This window comes from Aspergillus lentulus, assembly GCF_001445615.1.
Source record: "Aspergillus lentulus DNA, contig: Alt12, strain: IFM 54703, whole genome shotgun sequence".
NCBI lineage: Eukaryota > Fungi > Ascomycota > Eurotiomycetes > Eurotiales > Aspergillaceae > Aspergillus > Aspergillus lentulus.
Window position 1 is genome coordinate 3,340,657 of NW_028322115.1, and position 16,858 is coordinate 3,357,514.

General features: G+C 48.4%; 4 protein-coding genes and 1 non-coding gene across 5 annotated transcripts; 2 read left to right on the forward strand and 3 right to left on the reverse strand.

Moving 5' to 3' along the window:
• Positions 1–1,157: 1,157 nt before the first annotated feature.
• Positions 1,158–3,584, forward strand: ALT_7020 (uncharacterized protein; the record flags this gene model as incomplete). Its single annotated transcript, XM_033558358.2, has 1 exon — positions 1,158–3,584. One exon carries the CDS (start codon positions 1,158–1,160, stop codon positions 3,582–3,584), a length of 2,427 nt encoding a protein of 808 aa, XP_033414249.1.
• A 537-nt stretch (positions 3,585–4,121) lies between these two features.
• Positions 4,122–7,600, forward strand: ALT_7021 (Ran GTPase-binding protein YRB1; the record flags this gene model as incomplete). The annotated part of the gene is made up of 9 exons (XM_089600168.1): positions 4,122–4,406; positions 4,623–4,881; positions 4,940–5,068; positions 5,130–5,196; positions 6,607–6,758; positions 6,864–7,009; positions 7,087–7,227; positions 7,311–7,431; positions 7,512–7,600. The coding sequence occupies 9 exons, from the start codon at positions 4,122–4,124 to the stop codon at positions 7,598–7,600; spliced, it is 1,389 nt and encodes a 462-aa protein (XP_089455630.1).
• A 666-nt stretch (positions 7,601–8,266) lies between these two features.
• Positions 8,267–9,243, reverse strand: ALT_7022 (phosducin family protein; the record flags this gene model as incomplete). Its single annotated transcript, XM_033558361.1, has 3 exons — positions 8,267–8,282; positions 8,341–8,570; positions 8,641–9,243. 3 exons carry the CDS (start codon positions 9,241–9,243, stop codon positions 8,267–8,269), a joined length of 849 nt encoding a protein of 282 aa, XP_033414252.1.
• Positions 9,244–11,982: 2,739 nt separating this feature from the next.
• On the reverse strand, positions 11,983–13,387 carry ALT_7023 (WD40 repeat domain-containing protein; the record flags this gene model as incomplete). Its single annotated transcript, XM_033558362.1, has 5 exons — positions 11,983–12,003; positions 12,103–12,222; positions 12,277–12,366; positions 12,432–13,144; positions 13,270–13,387. The coding sequence occupies 5 exons, from the start codon at positions 13,385–13,387 to the stop codon at positions 11,983–11,985; spliced, it is 1,062 nt and encodes a 353-aa protein (XP_033414253.1).
• Positions 13,388–16,602: 3,215 nt separating this feature from the next.
• ALT_t136 lies at positions 16,603–16,693 on the reverse strand. The gene is given in 2 exon segments: positions 16,603–16,638; positions 16,656–16,693. It is a non-coding gene; the product is annotated as a tRNA-Phe (tRNA).
• Between the last annotated feature and the right edge of the window lie 165 nt (positions 16,694–16,858).

The following is a 16,858-nucleotide window of genomic DNA, read 5'->3' on the forward strand; positions in this document are numbered from 1 at the left end:
GAACATGAGCTAATCCATCCTTGTGACGTTTCCCAAGATCGAATCAACTGTAAGCTTGTGCGTATCGTTGTGATCATGCATTTACAGAAAGGACTAGCCTCCATCCCCGGAGCAATTCCTTCCGGAGACGAGTAAAGAATAGGAAGAGGATGGCATGTTAAGGGGCATTCGAGTACAGGTTAGATACAGATACCCCGGATCCAATTCAAAATGTTATCCAAGTGTTCAGTAAAGTGGAGGGCCAATCCTCCATATTACGTATGGACCTCTGGCCCTGACATAGAGGTCCTGCATAGTCTAGGCCTGTTCGGGTTTAGCCGTTATCGTTATCAGTTGTCCAACGATAATAACGATAAACGACTGAATGATGATGTCTCATCCTGATGGTTAACACCACATGATGAGGTAACTGCAGCCTTAATATCTAATTGCTGCCTAGAGCATACTGGACCTAAAGTACCTAGTGAACTTCCACCTGACTTCGATAATCCGGTCCCTGTAATTATTGACACGGACTTTGTAGTACCCAGTCATCCGCTGTCATGTGCCCCGCCCGCCTTTGGCTATTCTTGCTATCTACATTGACAGGCACAATCCGTTCCCCTCACCTACTAAAGTAATCGCTGCTTTTGAGATAATCTATCAAAAGGCCCCTCCATACACTGATCTACTCTTTCTTTTACGTAGGACAAGGGTCTCCATCTTGGATTTTTACATCATTCAACTGACTTCTGTGCCTCAGTGCACCTGACTTCTCCTCCGCTTAGCCGGGAAGCGTCCTCTCCGCTGCTATAGTAATCATCGGGCATCCGCCTATTAGGCAGAGTTGATCTGGGGAGTTCACTGACAAACTGTCCTTTATCATTCTCAGATAGAACTGGGCAGAGCTTCCCCTGTGAAGTTAACGTATCCCCCCTTTCAAATCTGTCCACTAGACTCAGTCTTCGTTCTCTGTACTCGACCGAGACTTCGCAGTCCACCTCATTGATATAACCATCTCTGCTCGATGACAACCGCACTCTGAAAATATGGCTGACTCTCCAGAGCCCTACTCCAGACGTCCCTCTGTCTCAGGCACGCCTCACCTCCAATATCCAACGTTCCCACCGCTAAGTGGTTCCGTTGAAGAGTGGTTATCACGATCGAGACCTACAAGTATGACGTCAACTCCAGCGGCAGAACACACCAGCAGATCGTTGAGTGAAAGTTGGGCAGCCTTGAGTGCTTCAGACGCCCATTCTGAGGATGGCACTCGTTCTGAGCAGACTGACGCGGGGTCTCTGATTGATCAGACCGGCCCAGACGACGTTGCGAGTCTTGATGACCAGTACAGCTGCAGCGAGGCCGACGCGGTTGGCGAAGATGACACTGATGAGGAGGAATATAATCAAAAAATCAATAATTCTGAGTCTCAGGAGCTTCCTTCCCTGTTTGCTCAAACGGATGATGCCATCGACGGTAGTAACCTTACCGCTAAGACGGCCTTTTATCAATCGAGCGAGTCCATTCAATTCGTCGAACCTGAGCAATGGCCTGAAGCCGAACGAGTAGAGCTGAAACACACTATCCGGGTCATTGACAGCCTTGAGTCCACAGAACTCCTAGAGCATCTTGGTTGCGACTATCAAGACTCCCTCCTCACAATCACAGTCCAGCAGACAATGACAAAAAGAAGCCTTGACACCGAGAAACCGTTTCGTGTGCTGTATATTGGACACTCCGATTATCGCACTATCATACTTGACAAAATTGGTGATGTCCTGGTTTCAAGCTCATGCAGCAGCTATGAGAGTAGCTCCACAGAGTCTTCAAGATACCATGTCGTTCCCACTGCATTTGGTGCAGGGGCCGTACCAAATTTTGCAGAACTCCTTCCGATCCATGTGCAGCTCATTGTCGACGAGTGCGTTCAGGCTTCTTCCGACGCTCAGACCGAGGATTCTGGCGCGATCAGCATGATATTCAAGAACCGGCCCCCATGCACATCTTCCTGGAGCGGATTAGACTACACCGTCTCCTCCTCTTCAGAATGGGCACTCCCGGACGTAGCCATTCTTTTCCTTTCGACCATGGACACTCTTGATGCTGTGGAAACGCAAAAACTAGCTCGTATCTTCATGGAAAGACATGGTGTTCCGACTTTGATGATCTCAGAGAAGCCGCTGTGGAAGATGGTGAGCGAGCCAATTCCTCTGAACTACCACAGTCTTCATATGTGTCTGGAGTCTCGCCATCCAACTACTGGGAAGAGTACAGTACTGAGGAGGTACCCCATCGATCTGAAGACTTTCGAGAGCATTACTCCTGGTCAACTCAACCGGAACCTGGCTTCTCTAGCAGAGGTCTATCCTCGAGTGCCATCCAAAACTCGACTCCACCTATCAAATTCTCCAGAAGGAACGGAAAAGCGATTCTTTAGCACGGAGATCTTCAACAGGGCGATTTCTGGGGTTTACTACCGAAATGACGACCACGACTGGACGCCCCTCCTGCGTTTGAGTATCATGACAATCGTTTTCATGACAGCTATCACGTTGTGTTATTCGGCTTTACAGGTTACTACTGTATCCCTCTTACATTTGTTCTCTCAGCCTACCTTTTCAAATACCCCATCTCCTGCTGTAATGACAAGCCCCTCCAGCCTTCTTTCCATGGGAGGACTCGGACAGACTTCCCTTTCAGCACCGTCCGCATCCGCGGAGGAAGTACAGCTGCTCACCAGTCAATATTTCGGTCGATCTCACTTCGGGAACATTAATAGTGGGGTTGCATCTGGTCCTGCGCAGGAGGCGAAATCGAACCATTTCCAGATACAGGTAGTCGGTGATTGTCACCTTATTCTAAAGCCTCCGCGTACGTTCTTCAGTATGAAGAAGCAACCGAAATTCGATGTCCAAATCAGCAGGAACAATGTTTCTCTTGCTTACGAGTTCTCCAAGCTATTCGAAGGAGTGTACACGCTGAGATTGGACAGAGGAGATGCTTATGGTGTCGTCGATATCGTCATCACTGCAGACACAAAGCCATTCCTCAACCAGACCATGTCAGTTGATTTGGGAACACCCTGGCTCAAGATCGCGAGCTGGAAGCGAGCGGCGCAAGCTATTTCATCCCAACTTGCGCGAGACTTGAATTCGGCGCACACCGGTCTGACAGGGGCATATAGTCGATTGTGCACCGATTTGCAGTTGATGATGGGGGATGTGGTTAGGAAGGCGCATTTCTTGCGACATGAAGCTGATATAATTCGGCAAGGCTCTGCGCAATTTTCTCTCGAGACGAGAGTCGCAGTTATGTCTACGTCAAAGCAACTTTCAGAGGTCGTGAAGCGGACTGCTGTGCAACCATTTCTGGCAGCCTCATCTGTGATACAGAGTCACACAGACAGATTCAGCAGAGAAGCCAGGGGGTTGATGGGCGACACATGGAACAAAGTCAGCACCTCTGCCCGAAGTCTTGATCTTGAGACCTTCAAGCGCCAAATGCGAAACGCTAGGAAATGCGACGCTTTGGATAGGGCTCAGAGAAGAGTGAAGAGTCTGATGAGGCGAAAAGCTTCCCCCCACCTGGGAGATTCCTCATAAATATTGCAGTCGGCGAAATTTGGCGTCTATAGTTCATTACTTTTTATTCTTCTTTCCGATTGTCCTGCTATCTTGTTTTGGGAAATCTTTCAGGCGATAGGGACGGACGGATAGTCATAAGCACGGGTTAACAGGGTTTATGAGAATATGGCTTATCTGATGACAATTACTGGAACGATTGCTAATTTACGCTTTTCACGCATCCATCCTGGCAAAACAATCAGGCTGGGAATTCCAGGACTGTCATACATCATCTGTGCTTTGTAGTCCGTAGGGAATGGCCTTGAGCGGTGGCACTAGTGGAGTAATTTGTAGCCTTAGGCTACACTGCTGGGGGCCCGGGCATGATTATTTTGTGAGCGGGACTAACTCCCCACCTTTTGCAGGCCCTGAATCAAAACATATTTTGCCTCTCCCTTTCACTGCCTTCCACCACAAATAAAACTTTCTCTTATCTGAATAATAGGTAAATAGTCCTTCGCTTCACAACTGCAAACTCCAACTTATAAAACTCCTAGAAACCCAGATCCTTCCACCATGTCTGACGTCGCTGAAACCAAGCCTGACCCCGCCACCAACGCTCCTGAGGCTCAGAAGCCTGAGGAGACGACCCCCGCCGCCAACACTGAAGAGTCCAAGCCTGCGGAAGAAAAGTCCGTGACCGAGGCTGCGGTTGACACTGTCAAGGATGCTGCCACCAAGACATCTGACAGCGTTTTCTCCATGTTCGGTGGTGGTCCCAAGAAGGAGAAGAAGGAGGAGGCTGAAGATGCTAAGGATGAACCTTCCGGTTCTTCTAAGGCTCAGCAGGGCGAAGAAGAGGTGAGTCTGCTTTTTACACTCGTGTTGACCTTGCTATGATGCTTGTGGCTGGTTCACTTGATGCGGTGGCCATTCCTCCGGTCGTCTCCTTCAATCTCTTTTTTTTTACCGCATGTGATGGGCACCTTTTTTTTAGGGAAGCTGGTTTCTCTAGAGCGATATGAACTGTGATACGTTCTCTGAAAGCTTTGGACTGACAGATTTTGATAAACCTAGGATGAGGCACCCGACTCACCTGATGTCCACTTCGAGCCCGTTATTCGCCTGACGGAGAAGGTCGAGACCAAGACCAACGAAGAGCTTGAGGAGCAGGTTTTCAAGATGCGTGCCAAGCTGTTCCGATTCGACGCTGAGAGCAAGGAATGGAAGGAGCGTGGTACCGGTGATGTTAGACTTCTGAAGCACAAGGAGAACCAGAAGACCCGGCTAGTGATGCGCCGAGACAAGACTCTCAAGGTCTGCGCCAACCACTACGGTTAGTCTCTATTTACTACCCAGTTGAGTTGATTTTGTCGAGGCTAATGGTTTTGCAGTTGTCCCCGACATGAAGCTCAAGCCCAATGTCGGCAGTGACCGCAGCTGGGTTTGGAGTGTAACTGCGGATGTCAGTGAGGGCGAACCTGAGGCTCAGACCCTGGCCATTCGTTTCGCCAACAGCGAGAGTAAGTCCTGGATGATGATAAGCTTGGGGTCTATTCAATGTTTGCTAACGAGATATTACAGATGCCAATCTCTTCAAGGAAGCCTTCGAAAAGGCCCAGCAGGAGAACGAGAAGCTCATCGGCCAGCAGTAAGAAGTCTGCAGCTCCACGCTCCTGGAGATTGCGGTTCCTCTTGTAACCATTGAATTCGATCCTATTTCGACGAGTTTTGACTTATGGCCTGTCCCTGAACTCATCATCACCCCATCAATTCCATCATTCCCCGCCACAGCATCCTCTTGTCAATCCCCCTCCCCCTTCCCCCCGACGTTTTCACTTGAGTGCGCGAATGATTCTGTAAGCTGGTGACAATGAGAGCCTGAGTCGACCGAGCATCAGATTCAACGCGCCCTCGTCGTCTGGCAGGTGATATCGCGTGTCTCAGACGTTCGAACCAATTTGGTGGTAGATAGACATACTATCCCCTCGAATATACGCATGAATACACCCCACGTTTATGTACGAATTGTCATAGTTATTAGATCTGCTCTGTGAACCTTTTTCTTGCAATGATTGCTCTCGTTTGCGCATCCTCAATTGCAGGCATGGGATGTAGGCGGAGGTTCTTGTAATTCAGTATCGCTATGACTTAGTCGTGTGATGAAAGATATGTATCTTCTCGTAGTCTTTGTGGTACAGCCAGTTGCCTTCCGATTCATTCTGGAGGTTTGGACGAAAGCGACCTTGGGTGTATTCAGCTCTCTGGTGGCGGGTCACACTGCCCGCTGCTCTCTGCCTACTTTCCCCCTCTTGCAAGCATTCGACGAAGGCTTCCACAAAACGCCTTTACTTTCCTCTCACGTTTCTGTCTCCTCCATTCATTCTTACCTGAGGTCTCTAAAAGTAGAGCTTACTTGGAGCTCACTACAGCTGGTCGACATTGGACACTTGCATTTCAGTCCGAATTTCTGATTTCTCCGCAGGCTTGGCGCTAAACATCCAACCTCGCTTCACCTTGATTCGCGCGACCCTTGAGCCCGATAGCTCTTTGTCTCCCATTGCAGTACTCTGCAGTAAAGAAACCATACAAAAGGCCGCCTTCCTTCCGTCCTGATACCTCCGATCTACGCTCAGCCTAGCAGAGGCCCGCTGGCAAAATGCCCGATGTGAGTCCCTCTGATTCACCCCATCAATGGAGAGTTCCTGCGTTGTACCCTCCAATGCCTAACGCAGGTACCGATCCCCTTTCTGCTATCGCATGATGCTGACGCCGATATTTTTCCCTGCCACGTAGGTTAAGAGAACAGTTCGGCTGGTGACAGAGCAGCATGTCGTGTACGTCGACCTTCCCTCATACTCCTCTACCGTTGGAACCGCGCAAGAGCGATGCCTCTCTCCATGCCTTTCTATACATTATGTGATTGTCTGAATACATTTCGCGCACGCGTGGTCGGGCTGTTGCTACGCGCTTCCGTTTCTACGGGACTTGATGAATAGAGCTGTTGGTTTTGTCTTGTGTGTTTGGTTGGGGTGCTGACGCTTGCTCTTGCTTACTCTAGAAACAAGGACTCTGGCGTTGAAGGATTCCCACTGCGATCGTGGTCGATTGAGATCTACCTCGTCAATGAACACGGCGAGCAGGTGCCGGCGAACGTCTTCGACAAGGTGACATACACGTTGCATCCCAGTTTCGGGGACCGGGCTGTCCAGAGTACGTCGCTTCCTCTACCGCCATGCTATCAAATTCTTGCCACGTCACGGGGGCAAAAGGACGATCGATGAATCGAGGCTGACACGCAGCGCGTCAAACAATCAGCTTTCAAGAACCCTCCATTCAGAATCTCTGAGGAAGGATGGGGTGAATTCGACCTGCAGATTGGCCTGACTGCCGCCGATAAGGAACACTTCCTCACGCACGACCTGAATTTCGCACAGCCTCGCTACGAGTCCAAACATGTCATTGTGAGCAGTAGCCCTTGTGTTCTCGCGCGACCTCTTGCACTGAGTGGCGCTTGTACTCATGCCTACTATCTTTGCAGACATTCAAGAACCCCAAGCCAGCGCTGTTGGCTTTACTGCGCGAGTCGGGACCAGTACCCGGTGACGAGAACGGAGTGAAAACGAAACGCACCGCAGGAGGCGAGGAGGGATCGAAAAAGAAGAAGCGGACGGAGAAGAATGTGAGTCTGATTTCTTTTCTCCCAGCCCAGGAGGATTTTCTTAAGGCGAAGATGACATGTCAACTAACCTCCTCTTGCACCAGGTCGACATGGACAAATTGGCCGATGGCCTCCAAAGACTTGGAGAAGACGACCTCCTCCAGGTCGTGCAGATGGTACACGACCACAAAGCGCCAGACTCATATACGAAGAACGATGTCGAGCGTACGTCTTTCCCATAAGATATTTTTCAAAATTAATCTGTCTTCGAAAAACAATTGCTAACCGTTATTGCTGGCTTGCAGAGGGCGAATTTCACGTCGACCTTTATACCCTTCCGGACAACCTGATCAAGATGCTGTGGGACTTTACACAAGAGAAGGGGGCTCTGTAGTCGCTTTCTTCTCGTATTTTTTTTCTTTTCTTCAATTTTTTTTTTTCTAAACCCGTATTCCAATTGTGTTTTTATCTTCTTAACTTCCTATTCTTCCAGGTCATGTTACTTCCCCACCTACTTACCTTGATTTGTATCTCTGCTTCGATGAAGGTTCGTTGGGTTTGAGTGGCCTTCATACAGAGAAGATTTCCAAGAAGTAGGGAGCTGGCGAGAGCAATGATCCTAGTGACTAATGAAACAATAAAGAGAGACATGATCAAGGACAAGGCCCAATTCTAATCAATTGAGACGATGATATCTTCAGGAAAATCAGTCTATCGAAAGACGAACGCCATATGCCCAGAAGAACAAAAGAAACTGAAAACCGAAACGATTTGGATATCTCAGAGTTTCATGCAGACAGCCGGAGACAAATGGAACAGCACAATACAAGATGCGTTGAGAACCCAGAAAGTGAATCACCAAATATCCGCCCATGAATGAAAGTAATGCCTCGTCACGAAGGAATCAAATGATAATAGACGTCAAAACAAGATCCTGTAGAGAAAATGAGAAATAGACCAGAAGGAAACGACAAGAAGCCCATGCGCCCGCTGTGCTCATTCTAGTGGAGCAATGATATTGCAAAACATAAAGAGAATTGGAGAAGACTTTAAAGGAGGTTTACAGAATCCGATATCTGTGTATAGAGTTAGTCGACGATGGAAAGAAATGCAGACGCTTTGCAATCAACATACAATTTGAGTAGATCTTCCAGACTGTCTGCACTGCAGCTCCGGCCTTTGGGAATCTGCTTCAAAATCTCAACGATAGTAGCGAAGACGTCACCTGCTTTGTAAGCCAGCAGAGCCGGGGCGTCAATGTGGTCCATTTCGGCGATCTCATGGTCCAGCTTGATGAAGCGGACGGTTGGTTGCCTGCGCGCAATGGTATCCAAGCAGTCTTCCACGAGGGAGCTGACGTTGGACTGCGGTCATTGTCAGTTGTGCGTTCCACGAGCCTCCATTGGAATGGGCATAAACCAATATACTACTCACCTCAGGGTCATACACACACACCACCACGACCGTATCCGAGGAGACCTTCTCAATAGCATCCAGATAACCCCCCGCATCCACCGTCTCGACGGACCCGTATATCTTCCTCCGGGGACTGGTACGTCGTACGTTCCGGTTCTGCAGCTCCTGCATGCGCGACTCGCGCCACTTGCGCATGAACTGCTCCTCGTCTTCGCTGGCAGAGCCATCCGGCGGCGAGTTCTGCAGAAGATTGACATCATCAGTGATCGACTTGGAGTTGGAACGACGATGCGTATAGTCCATTCCCGCGGCACCGAGTAGGGTTCTGCGGAAGGAGCGCTTGCGTGCACGTTCGAAGGCCTGGGCATCAGCAATGACGCCCTTGGGACCAGTGTTGGCGTCGAACTTGGTCCTGGGGACTTGATATGTGGTTGTCCGTGAACCCATGGCGGTACCGTCAAAGTCTTCCGAGTCTGAGAAGTGTGCGTGGTCGCCGTGGTTGGTGTCGTTGTCAGAGGCAGGCTCGGAGTCGCGATCAGAGTTATCTCGGTCCTCAGGATGAGTGGAGAACTTCTCCTGGTTGTTGGCAACAAGGCTGTTGAACTCGTCTTGAGCAGACATGACGAAAAGGAAGGAAGTAGGAGGGTGGGGTCAATGCCCAATTTTAAAGGGTAGACGTTGATATTCGTGTCCCGAATTCAGCTCGCAGACAGGGAAAGTCGATCACGATTACACTTTTTGCCCTCTCTTTCTGCCGCTTCCTTTTTCCCTTTTTTGATTTTTGCCTTCTGGCTAGGGTACTCGAGTTCCGTTCTAGAACTCTAATTCGAGAAGGTAAAAAAAGCAATTGACGAGAACAATAGGCAGTATGGAGTAGCCCTATGGCCCAATAAAGGCAAAAGATGATGACGAGACGGATGACTGCGGTGTTGGTTTCAGAATCTCTCGGATGTTTCTTTTCTCCCCCTGAACCGTAGTCGGAGGTATGGCCGCTATTGGAGAGATGCTCCAGTGACAAGAGAGAGAGGAACGGAGAACTCCAAACCACCCACGCTGATCAATTCCGCAATTGAGCGTTGAATCAGGAGGTTGATTACTTTATTCGAGTGTGGACTTGTAGCAAGAGGGCCAAAAGGATTCGAATTTGCAGGGTCTATATAGAAAACTCCGTAGATAGGAGAAATCTTGACTGGATGCGTGAGTGAGTGGCAGATGAAACAGTCGACGATTCCTGTCGCTTGGGGGATTAGCGGGGAAAACTAGCGTGCCTTAGGTTTCTCTGCTGCAGCTCCCAAGCAAAACAAGAATAGGAGCCAATCACAGTTTGTGTTCCAGAGGCCCCTGTTTCAGTGATGAAGATCCCATCTCAGCCACTTTTGGCAGGTCACATCCTTTTGACTCTTCGACATCTGGGTTCTCGATGTATCAATTATCAATCGGTTAGTCTAGTCATTGAATGGTTAAGTTTAATGCCACACACCACTAGAAGCAGCGAAGAACATTCCCTCTGCTCATGGCTGGAAATGTTCCACTCCCCTCCTATATCACCTAATATCAAAAAATGGAGTAAAGCGAAGTAAAAAAGCTTATGAAGGTTAATCCATTACGGAAGTACAAAGGATCAGTCTGCTGACTGCTGTTCGCTGTTTCATTGGCGCTATACATTGTTATGACCGTCGTCAGGGGCATCACAGCCACGTGGATAGATGTTTCAGATGCAGATCCATCGCCATCACGATGGCGATCCTTCCAAGCAGCCCGATGAAATCTCAAATCGCAACTCATAGCTAGATCCTTCAGTTATGGCGTAGTTACGGCGCTTGTCACCACCCAAGTACTCCGTACTACCCTCGGTTTGCTGCTGGCTGGATAACCGTGCCTTTTTGAGTTTATCAGCGCAGGATAGGATCTCGTGATGCCTAGGGGACTTACAAGCAGTCCAGACGCTCCAACGTGGTCCGCTATAAGCCTGGTCCTCTCCACTGGAGCACTCCATGTGGGATGGGAAAGAGACAGGCAATGCGTTGAACCATTTCCAGCACTTGCCATCTCCACCTGGTAGGTTCTTGCTACCTGATGTCACGAACCGGTAGATGCACGCAGCCCATCAGCCGATTGGATTTCATTCGTAGGGACACCTCACAACCTCATGGCTTCTAGTGGAAGGATGATAACTCGGCCCGCTGCTAAGCTCCTGCGTCTCAATGGCGCCATGGTTTCCGGTGAAACTCGAACCCAAGGCCGAACCTCAATCTCACATATCTTGACCTGAACATGCCATGTAGATGCGTCCGGTATGCCTCGTATCAAGAGATTGTCAGACCCATGCGAAACAAGCCCAAAACTGAAGCAGACCTACGAGTGCTTTCAGATACAGCAGTATGTCAATCGCAGCCCTCACCGCCCATAACGTATCAGCCAAGCCCCGCTGACAGGAGGTCGAGAGCTGCCTGATGTCGGCAGCGGTAGCTCAAGAAACGAGGAAATTCTGGAATCAACAATAGATTTTTGTAATGTCAGATTAATTAGTTAACTAAGAGAACATTTGCCACAAGTCAGACAAAGGAAAACGTCATGGCCCTGTTCGAAAACATTCCCTCCCGTCCTATCAGCCGCAAGATGAATACATGCAGGAAGAAAGTCAATGCGCAAGACGGGCTGATCAAAAATGAATAGGCAAAAGAAATAGAAATCAGAAATAATAAATAGTCCCGTAAGACCAAAATAAGGGCGACCATGTAAAGACGGGAATAGGATATGCCAGACGAAAGAGCAAAGGTATAGGAAAGGCTTGCAAGCGAGAATCCCTCCAAAGGGAAAAGAGGGAAAAGGGAAGAGCGAAGAAGTGTTCAAGGACGCGGACGTGTCTGCCAGTCTCACCCACTGTTCACTGCAAAGGAGGGCTTGAATGGATGGTGAGTTTAGGCTATGGGAACACTCCTCAGCCAGCCATCCTAGGGTGCTCGTAGATCAATGTCATCATCAAAAGAGAAAAGAAAAGCAAATACAACATATGAGCGCGCTCACAACATCAGCCATCGAACGTTGTCACCTAGATTTCCGGATTCATTAATTTGGCCCCACGACCAACATCTGAAGTGTTCCATATCTCGATCAAGTACCCAACCACCTTGATCTAGGTCCAAGTGATTCACCCGTCCGGCTCCCCGCAAACGTCTTTTGTAGTTCCGGATGGAAGATTAAAAGCGGACATTGCTCTTGGAAAACAAAAAATATGAAAATGTATCGTACAACGGCGGACATCCAACCTATTGTTGCAGAAAATGAATAGAAAAGTAGCCGAATGATGGAATCGCAAATGACTGAGACGGGGTATCTTTGCTCGATGATTCTGTTCTTTTACCAGGCCCAAACCTTGAGCTATACCACGAAAAGAAATATCAGTAATTGTGAAATGATGACAAGAAAAACAATAAAATGAATAACAATGGGAGATTTTAACGCTTTCAAGGCACTTACAAGAGAATCCCAGGATCCAGTGCACAAACTGATGCCGTCATTGCTGACTCCAAGGCAGCTGACACGGTTTTCGTGGCCGCTCAAAGAACCGACCTTGTCACCTCGAAGAACATCCCAGACCTGCGAACGTCAGTTCACGCCCCTGTTGCAATGAATATTGTACCGTGCACATACCTTGCACTCGAAGTCATCATAACCGGCGAAAAGCAATCGTCCAGACACCGAGAAAGCAACAGACGTGATGCCACAGAGAATTTGATCGCTCTACAGCAAGCGAGTCTCATTAGCTATGAACGCAGTAGAAATCATGAACAAGAACACAAGTTTACCTGGTAGATGTTCAACTCCCGATCCGCACGGATGTCGAAAAGACGGCAGGAGGTGTCATCAGAACCTGTTCCAAAAGCGTTTCCGTCAGGGAAGAACTGAATGGCGTTAATATCTGATTCGTGTCCGGCAAAAGTCTGAACAGCCTTTCCGGTACGGATATCCCAGAGTTTGGCGAAAGCGTCGCAGGCACCGGAAACAAAGATGTTCTGGTTCGTGGGGTTGATGCTGATCGACATGACATCTCCCAGGTGATCCGCGAACTCAGTCACCTTGGATCCTGACTCAATATCCCACAGCATGCATGTCATGTCACCAGAGGAGGTGATAATGCGACGGTCGTTAATGAAACGGCAGCACGAGAGGTAGCCCGAGTGCCCCGACAGTTCCCGCGCGACACGGGTCGGGCCTTCGCGTGAGGAGAGGTTGTAGATAGAGCAGATGTTGTCAAGACCTCCACACGCCACATAGTTACCACTTGGAGCATAGGCGCAGGTCATCACCCACGATGATCTCAGAGGAATGGCATGGACTTTGTTGGTGGTGTAGGCGTCCCAGATAATCAATTTACCGTCCTGCGAGGCGGACACTAAATGACGACGGTCAGTTGACCAGTGCATGGCGTAGATCTTGGCCAGGTGGCCCTTGAGCGTCCGTCGAGGCTTCATTCCGATGCGAGGTAGGGTGTCGGTCTGGTTCTGCGCAACCTGACGAACTGTTTAGGGGGGTCAGTAGCCGAAATGGAACAGGAGATATTCGCAAAAGGAATGACAGTAAAGAAGCTGCTGCAATTCCAGGAATTGAAAGTTTGCAAAAGGTAATGGTTTAAAGGATTCGTACGGGTTGTATCTGCCAGCTCATCTTTTCTGCGCTTGATTTTGTCCTTAAGACCTTCAGCTTCGCGCCTGGCCGCGGTAATCTTGGCCTGCATCTGCTCGCCGCTCATATCGGCTGCCATTTCGATCGGAAAGGAGGTCCCTGGGATGGGAGGTTTGGTAATTGAGGAAATAGGCTGGCGTGGGATGTGAAACGGTGTCGTAGGAGGCGGCTCTGTAAATCCCAGGGGATCGGATTGGGATGACCGGGAGAGGGGGCGGGAAGACGGCGGTAGGAAGGGAACGGACAGAGGAAGAGTTGAGAGAGAGAGGGAGCTGCAGGAGGAGGGGGTTGATTGGGTGTGGAGCGAGAGTTACGGCGGAAGCGACCGAGTGAAGAAGAAAGTTTCGACCCGGGGCAGTTGTGGTTCGAGCTTTGAACGAGGCAGGGGTATACGTGCTGAAGAAGAGAGTATCAAAGATAGCAAGAATTATGTATGGTTATGATGAGAAAGGATTTATTATTACAGAGTAGCCTTCAAGGGTCACAAAACCCGAAGAAAAGTTCGATTAAAGGAAGGAGGAAAATAATAACGTTAATGTAGGGGAAACAAGTCGACTGGAGATGACACCCCCGGTAACAACAGCAATAAAATGGTTACTTACCAAGCAGTTAAGGGGAACCCGTACCTCACTACTCCGGACTACCACCAGCACTACGAAGTTCCATACTCTACTCGGAGTAGGTAACAGTAATATAATCAATCCATTACACCAACAGACATCGTAGGTTTTAAGTCTATCTTCAATGTGTCATTAAATATTTCCCCTTCGGTTTGCTTCACGTTCAGGTGGACTGATTACTGCACTCATATTGACTCAGGTATTGTTTGGGATGACGATCGATTTGATGGATCAGCAGTAGACAGCGCTGAATTGATTGCATAGTTGGATAGTAGTATCTACACCGTTGATGCAGCGACGCTCTGTGTCGTTGAATCACTATTTGGATAGCCACCCAGATAGTAACTAGTCACTGCCGGACATGGTTTGCAGAATGGATACTTGTACATGTTCGCTAGGCCCAGACAGCACCTGCAGTAGCAAGCAGCTGAACAGAGTCACGAACTGCTTGGTAATAGACGGAGCCTCCTGGGTGTATACGCAAAAAAAAACGCAGCAAGCCTTGATTGGGTATCTGGACCCACGCCATGTATGGATAAGGTATCGTACTCCGTACTCCGTACAGAAGGTCGTTGTCCTGTAATTTGTTTGGGTAAATTATCAAGGTTATTGCGGTCACTAAGATGCAGCCAAGGCAATTTGAGGACATTGATTGGTGATTGATGTTCCCAAAGTGGAGGAGATTGAGACATTCTAGTCTTCCGAAGAAATTGAGGAAAATATGAATTGTGGTAATTGATCTTATTGCGGTGATGATAGTAGAAAATATCGACTTAATAATAGGAGCTGATGACTATTTTGATTGGAGCACGATCTTATGTGCATATTTCATTGGCAAGTATGCTAATGACGCTACAGGCGCGTACACAGGCACATATTTGGTAGTGTGCAGGTAATCTGATGGTCCTATGTATGTCATATCACCAGCCATGGACATTGCGATCCTCCCAGTAAACCTAGATCCTGAGCACTATTTACTCTTTCGAAGTCCAAATAGATATTGGAAAACGAGACAAGTTCAATGAAAAAAGTGCCTAAATCTGGTCTCGCTTTAATGTAGTAGAAAGCTAACAGCTATATAAACAGTCTCTAGATATGGTATCAAAACTCATAATTCCTTCAGCTTCACATTCGGCATCGTCCTCGAATATTTTTTTTCTTCTGCGGTGTCCGGTCCCTGGATCATGCAGAAATACTTGCTAAAAGTCCGGAGGTAGGAGTATAAAAACAGATAGCCTCGGAGACCTAATCAGAGATGGGCTAGTGGTGCACCATGTTACAACCCTTCTCTCCGCAAGGGCACGGGGGCATAGGGGCACGGAGGGAACAACTATCTTCTCAACCTTCTATCTCCTCACACAAAGATTCCTGTCATCATAATCGATCATAGCCCGGCTTTACGTTCTGGTATACTATTTCTGTTGGAGGTTTTGTACCAAAAACTGCACTTGAACGCCTTGGCACACTGTGCCCCCGAGATGCAAGCCCACACGCTGCAGCGGGTCCCATTTAGATTTGACTCCATACTGAAAATCTCTTATCCACTTCGACTCTTGAAATGCAGAATCTGGCTCCACTGTTGAATGATCGCTCATTGCTCGACGTTGGTCGTTCCTGAATCCTGACTAACCTCAAATGCTCCTACTACATACACTATTCCCAGTAAGAGGTACCCAGCTCCTAGGACTCCTGGCCTAGCGAAGAAGCCCGATGTTAGCTATTTGAGAATCAGAACTGTTTTCCCAATCCCAGTCCCGTTCATGCATACTCATAAACGTAAGTGTCATGATCCAGCAACCACCTTCATCATGACTTGACCGGTACATCTCTTTGTTTTCTGCAATTGAGCGGCCAGGAGGCCTTGGTCAATGCAGACAAAAACCAGCGCACAGAACCCTGTTTAATTTTTGCATGTTGGAATTGCACGGGTATCAACAATTGCCGGCCCCGTATGAGGCCTGGACAACAAATCAAACAGCCCTGTCGATCGGAGGACAGTTCATTATCCCATCGGGATTCTGGGGCATGAAGTATAAGAAGACTCTAAGGCATGACGCAGGAATAACAGCCTGTATGAGTGAGAATAGTACAGGGCACAAAGCTGAAGTCATGCGTTCTGGACTCCAGATGTTGAATGCTTGTATTATTATTACCGTGTTGATAGGTGGCTAAATGGATCTTTATCAGCTCGCTGGTCCGTACATGACGGATTTCTAAATATAAACGACTTAAGTCTGATTGTGCATCTAAAACATTCATGGATAAGAAATATTCCACAGCCTCTCTTAAGTCCACCTTGATTCCAATAAAGAACCGCCCAAAGAGTTTGTGTAGGACTTAGTCAATTTCCAGCCTCGGTTAGTTCGCCTGCCCAGACGCCGGATGGTTGTCGGCGCTTCACTGTGTATGGTCTTCAATGAATACTTTGCTGAACATGTAGAGACGTACTTGAGAGCGCTTCTCTGTCAGGTAGGACGAACAAGAATCATTCAACCTATAGAGAAGGATGAAGTACCTTGAACGCTGCGAAAGTCTGCTCCTTTGAAACATCAACTAGGGGGGCTGATACCTAGCGCAGATATTCCTGGTGGCCCCTTTTACCTTGGTACATTTATCAAGCGAATTGCTGTGTATACACAATAGAGGACAATAAAAAAGAAAGGGCAAAAAGAAGTGGGGTGAGCCGGGATTGAACCGGCGACCTTACGATTAAGTGACTGAGTTCAACTTCAGTCGTACGCTACTCCCAGCTGAGCTATCACCCCATTTGGTGGAAAGCTAGACAGCTTTAATTATATATGAGTTAGACGAAAGATGGGCTTCCGCCATGTTCCCAATCATCATGTGATTGGTGGGAGCTTATGCGTTACTTGACCGTTTAAGAATAGTCGTGTCAATAACAGGGTATTGTGGAACAGAACAGTGATTAA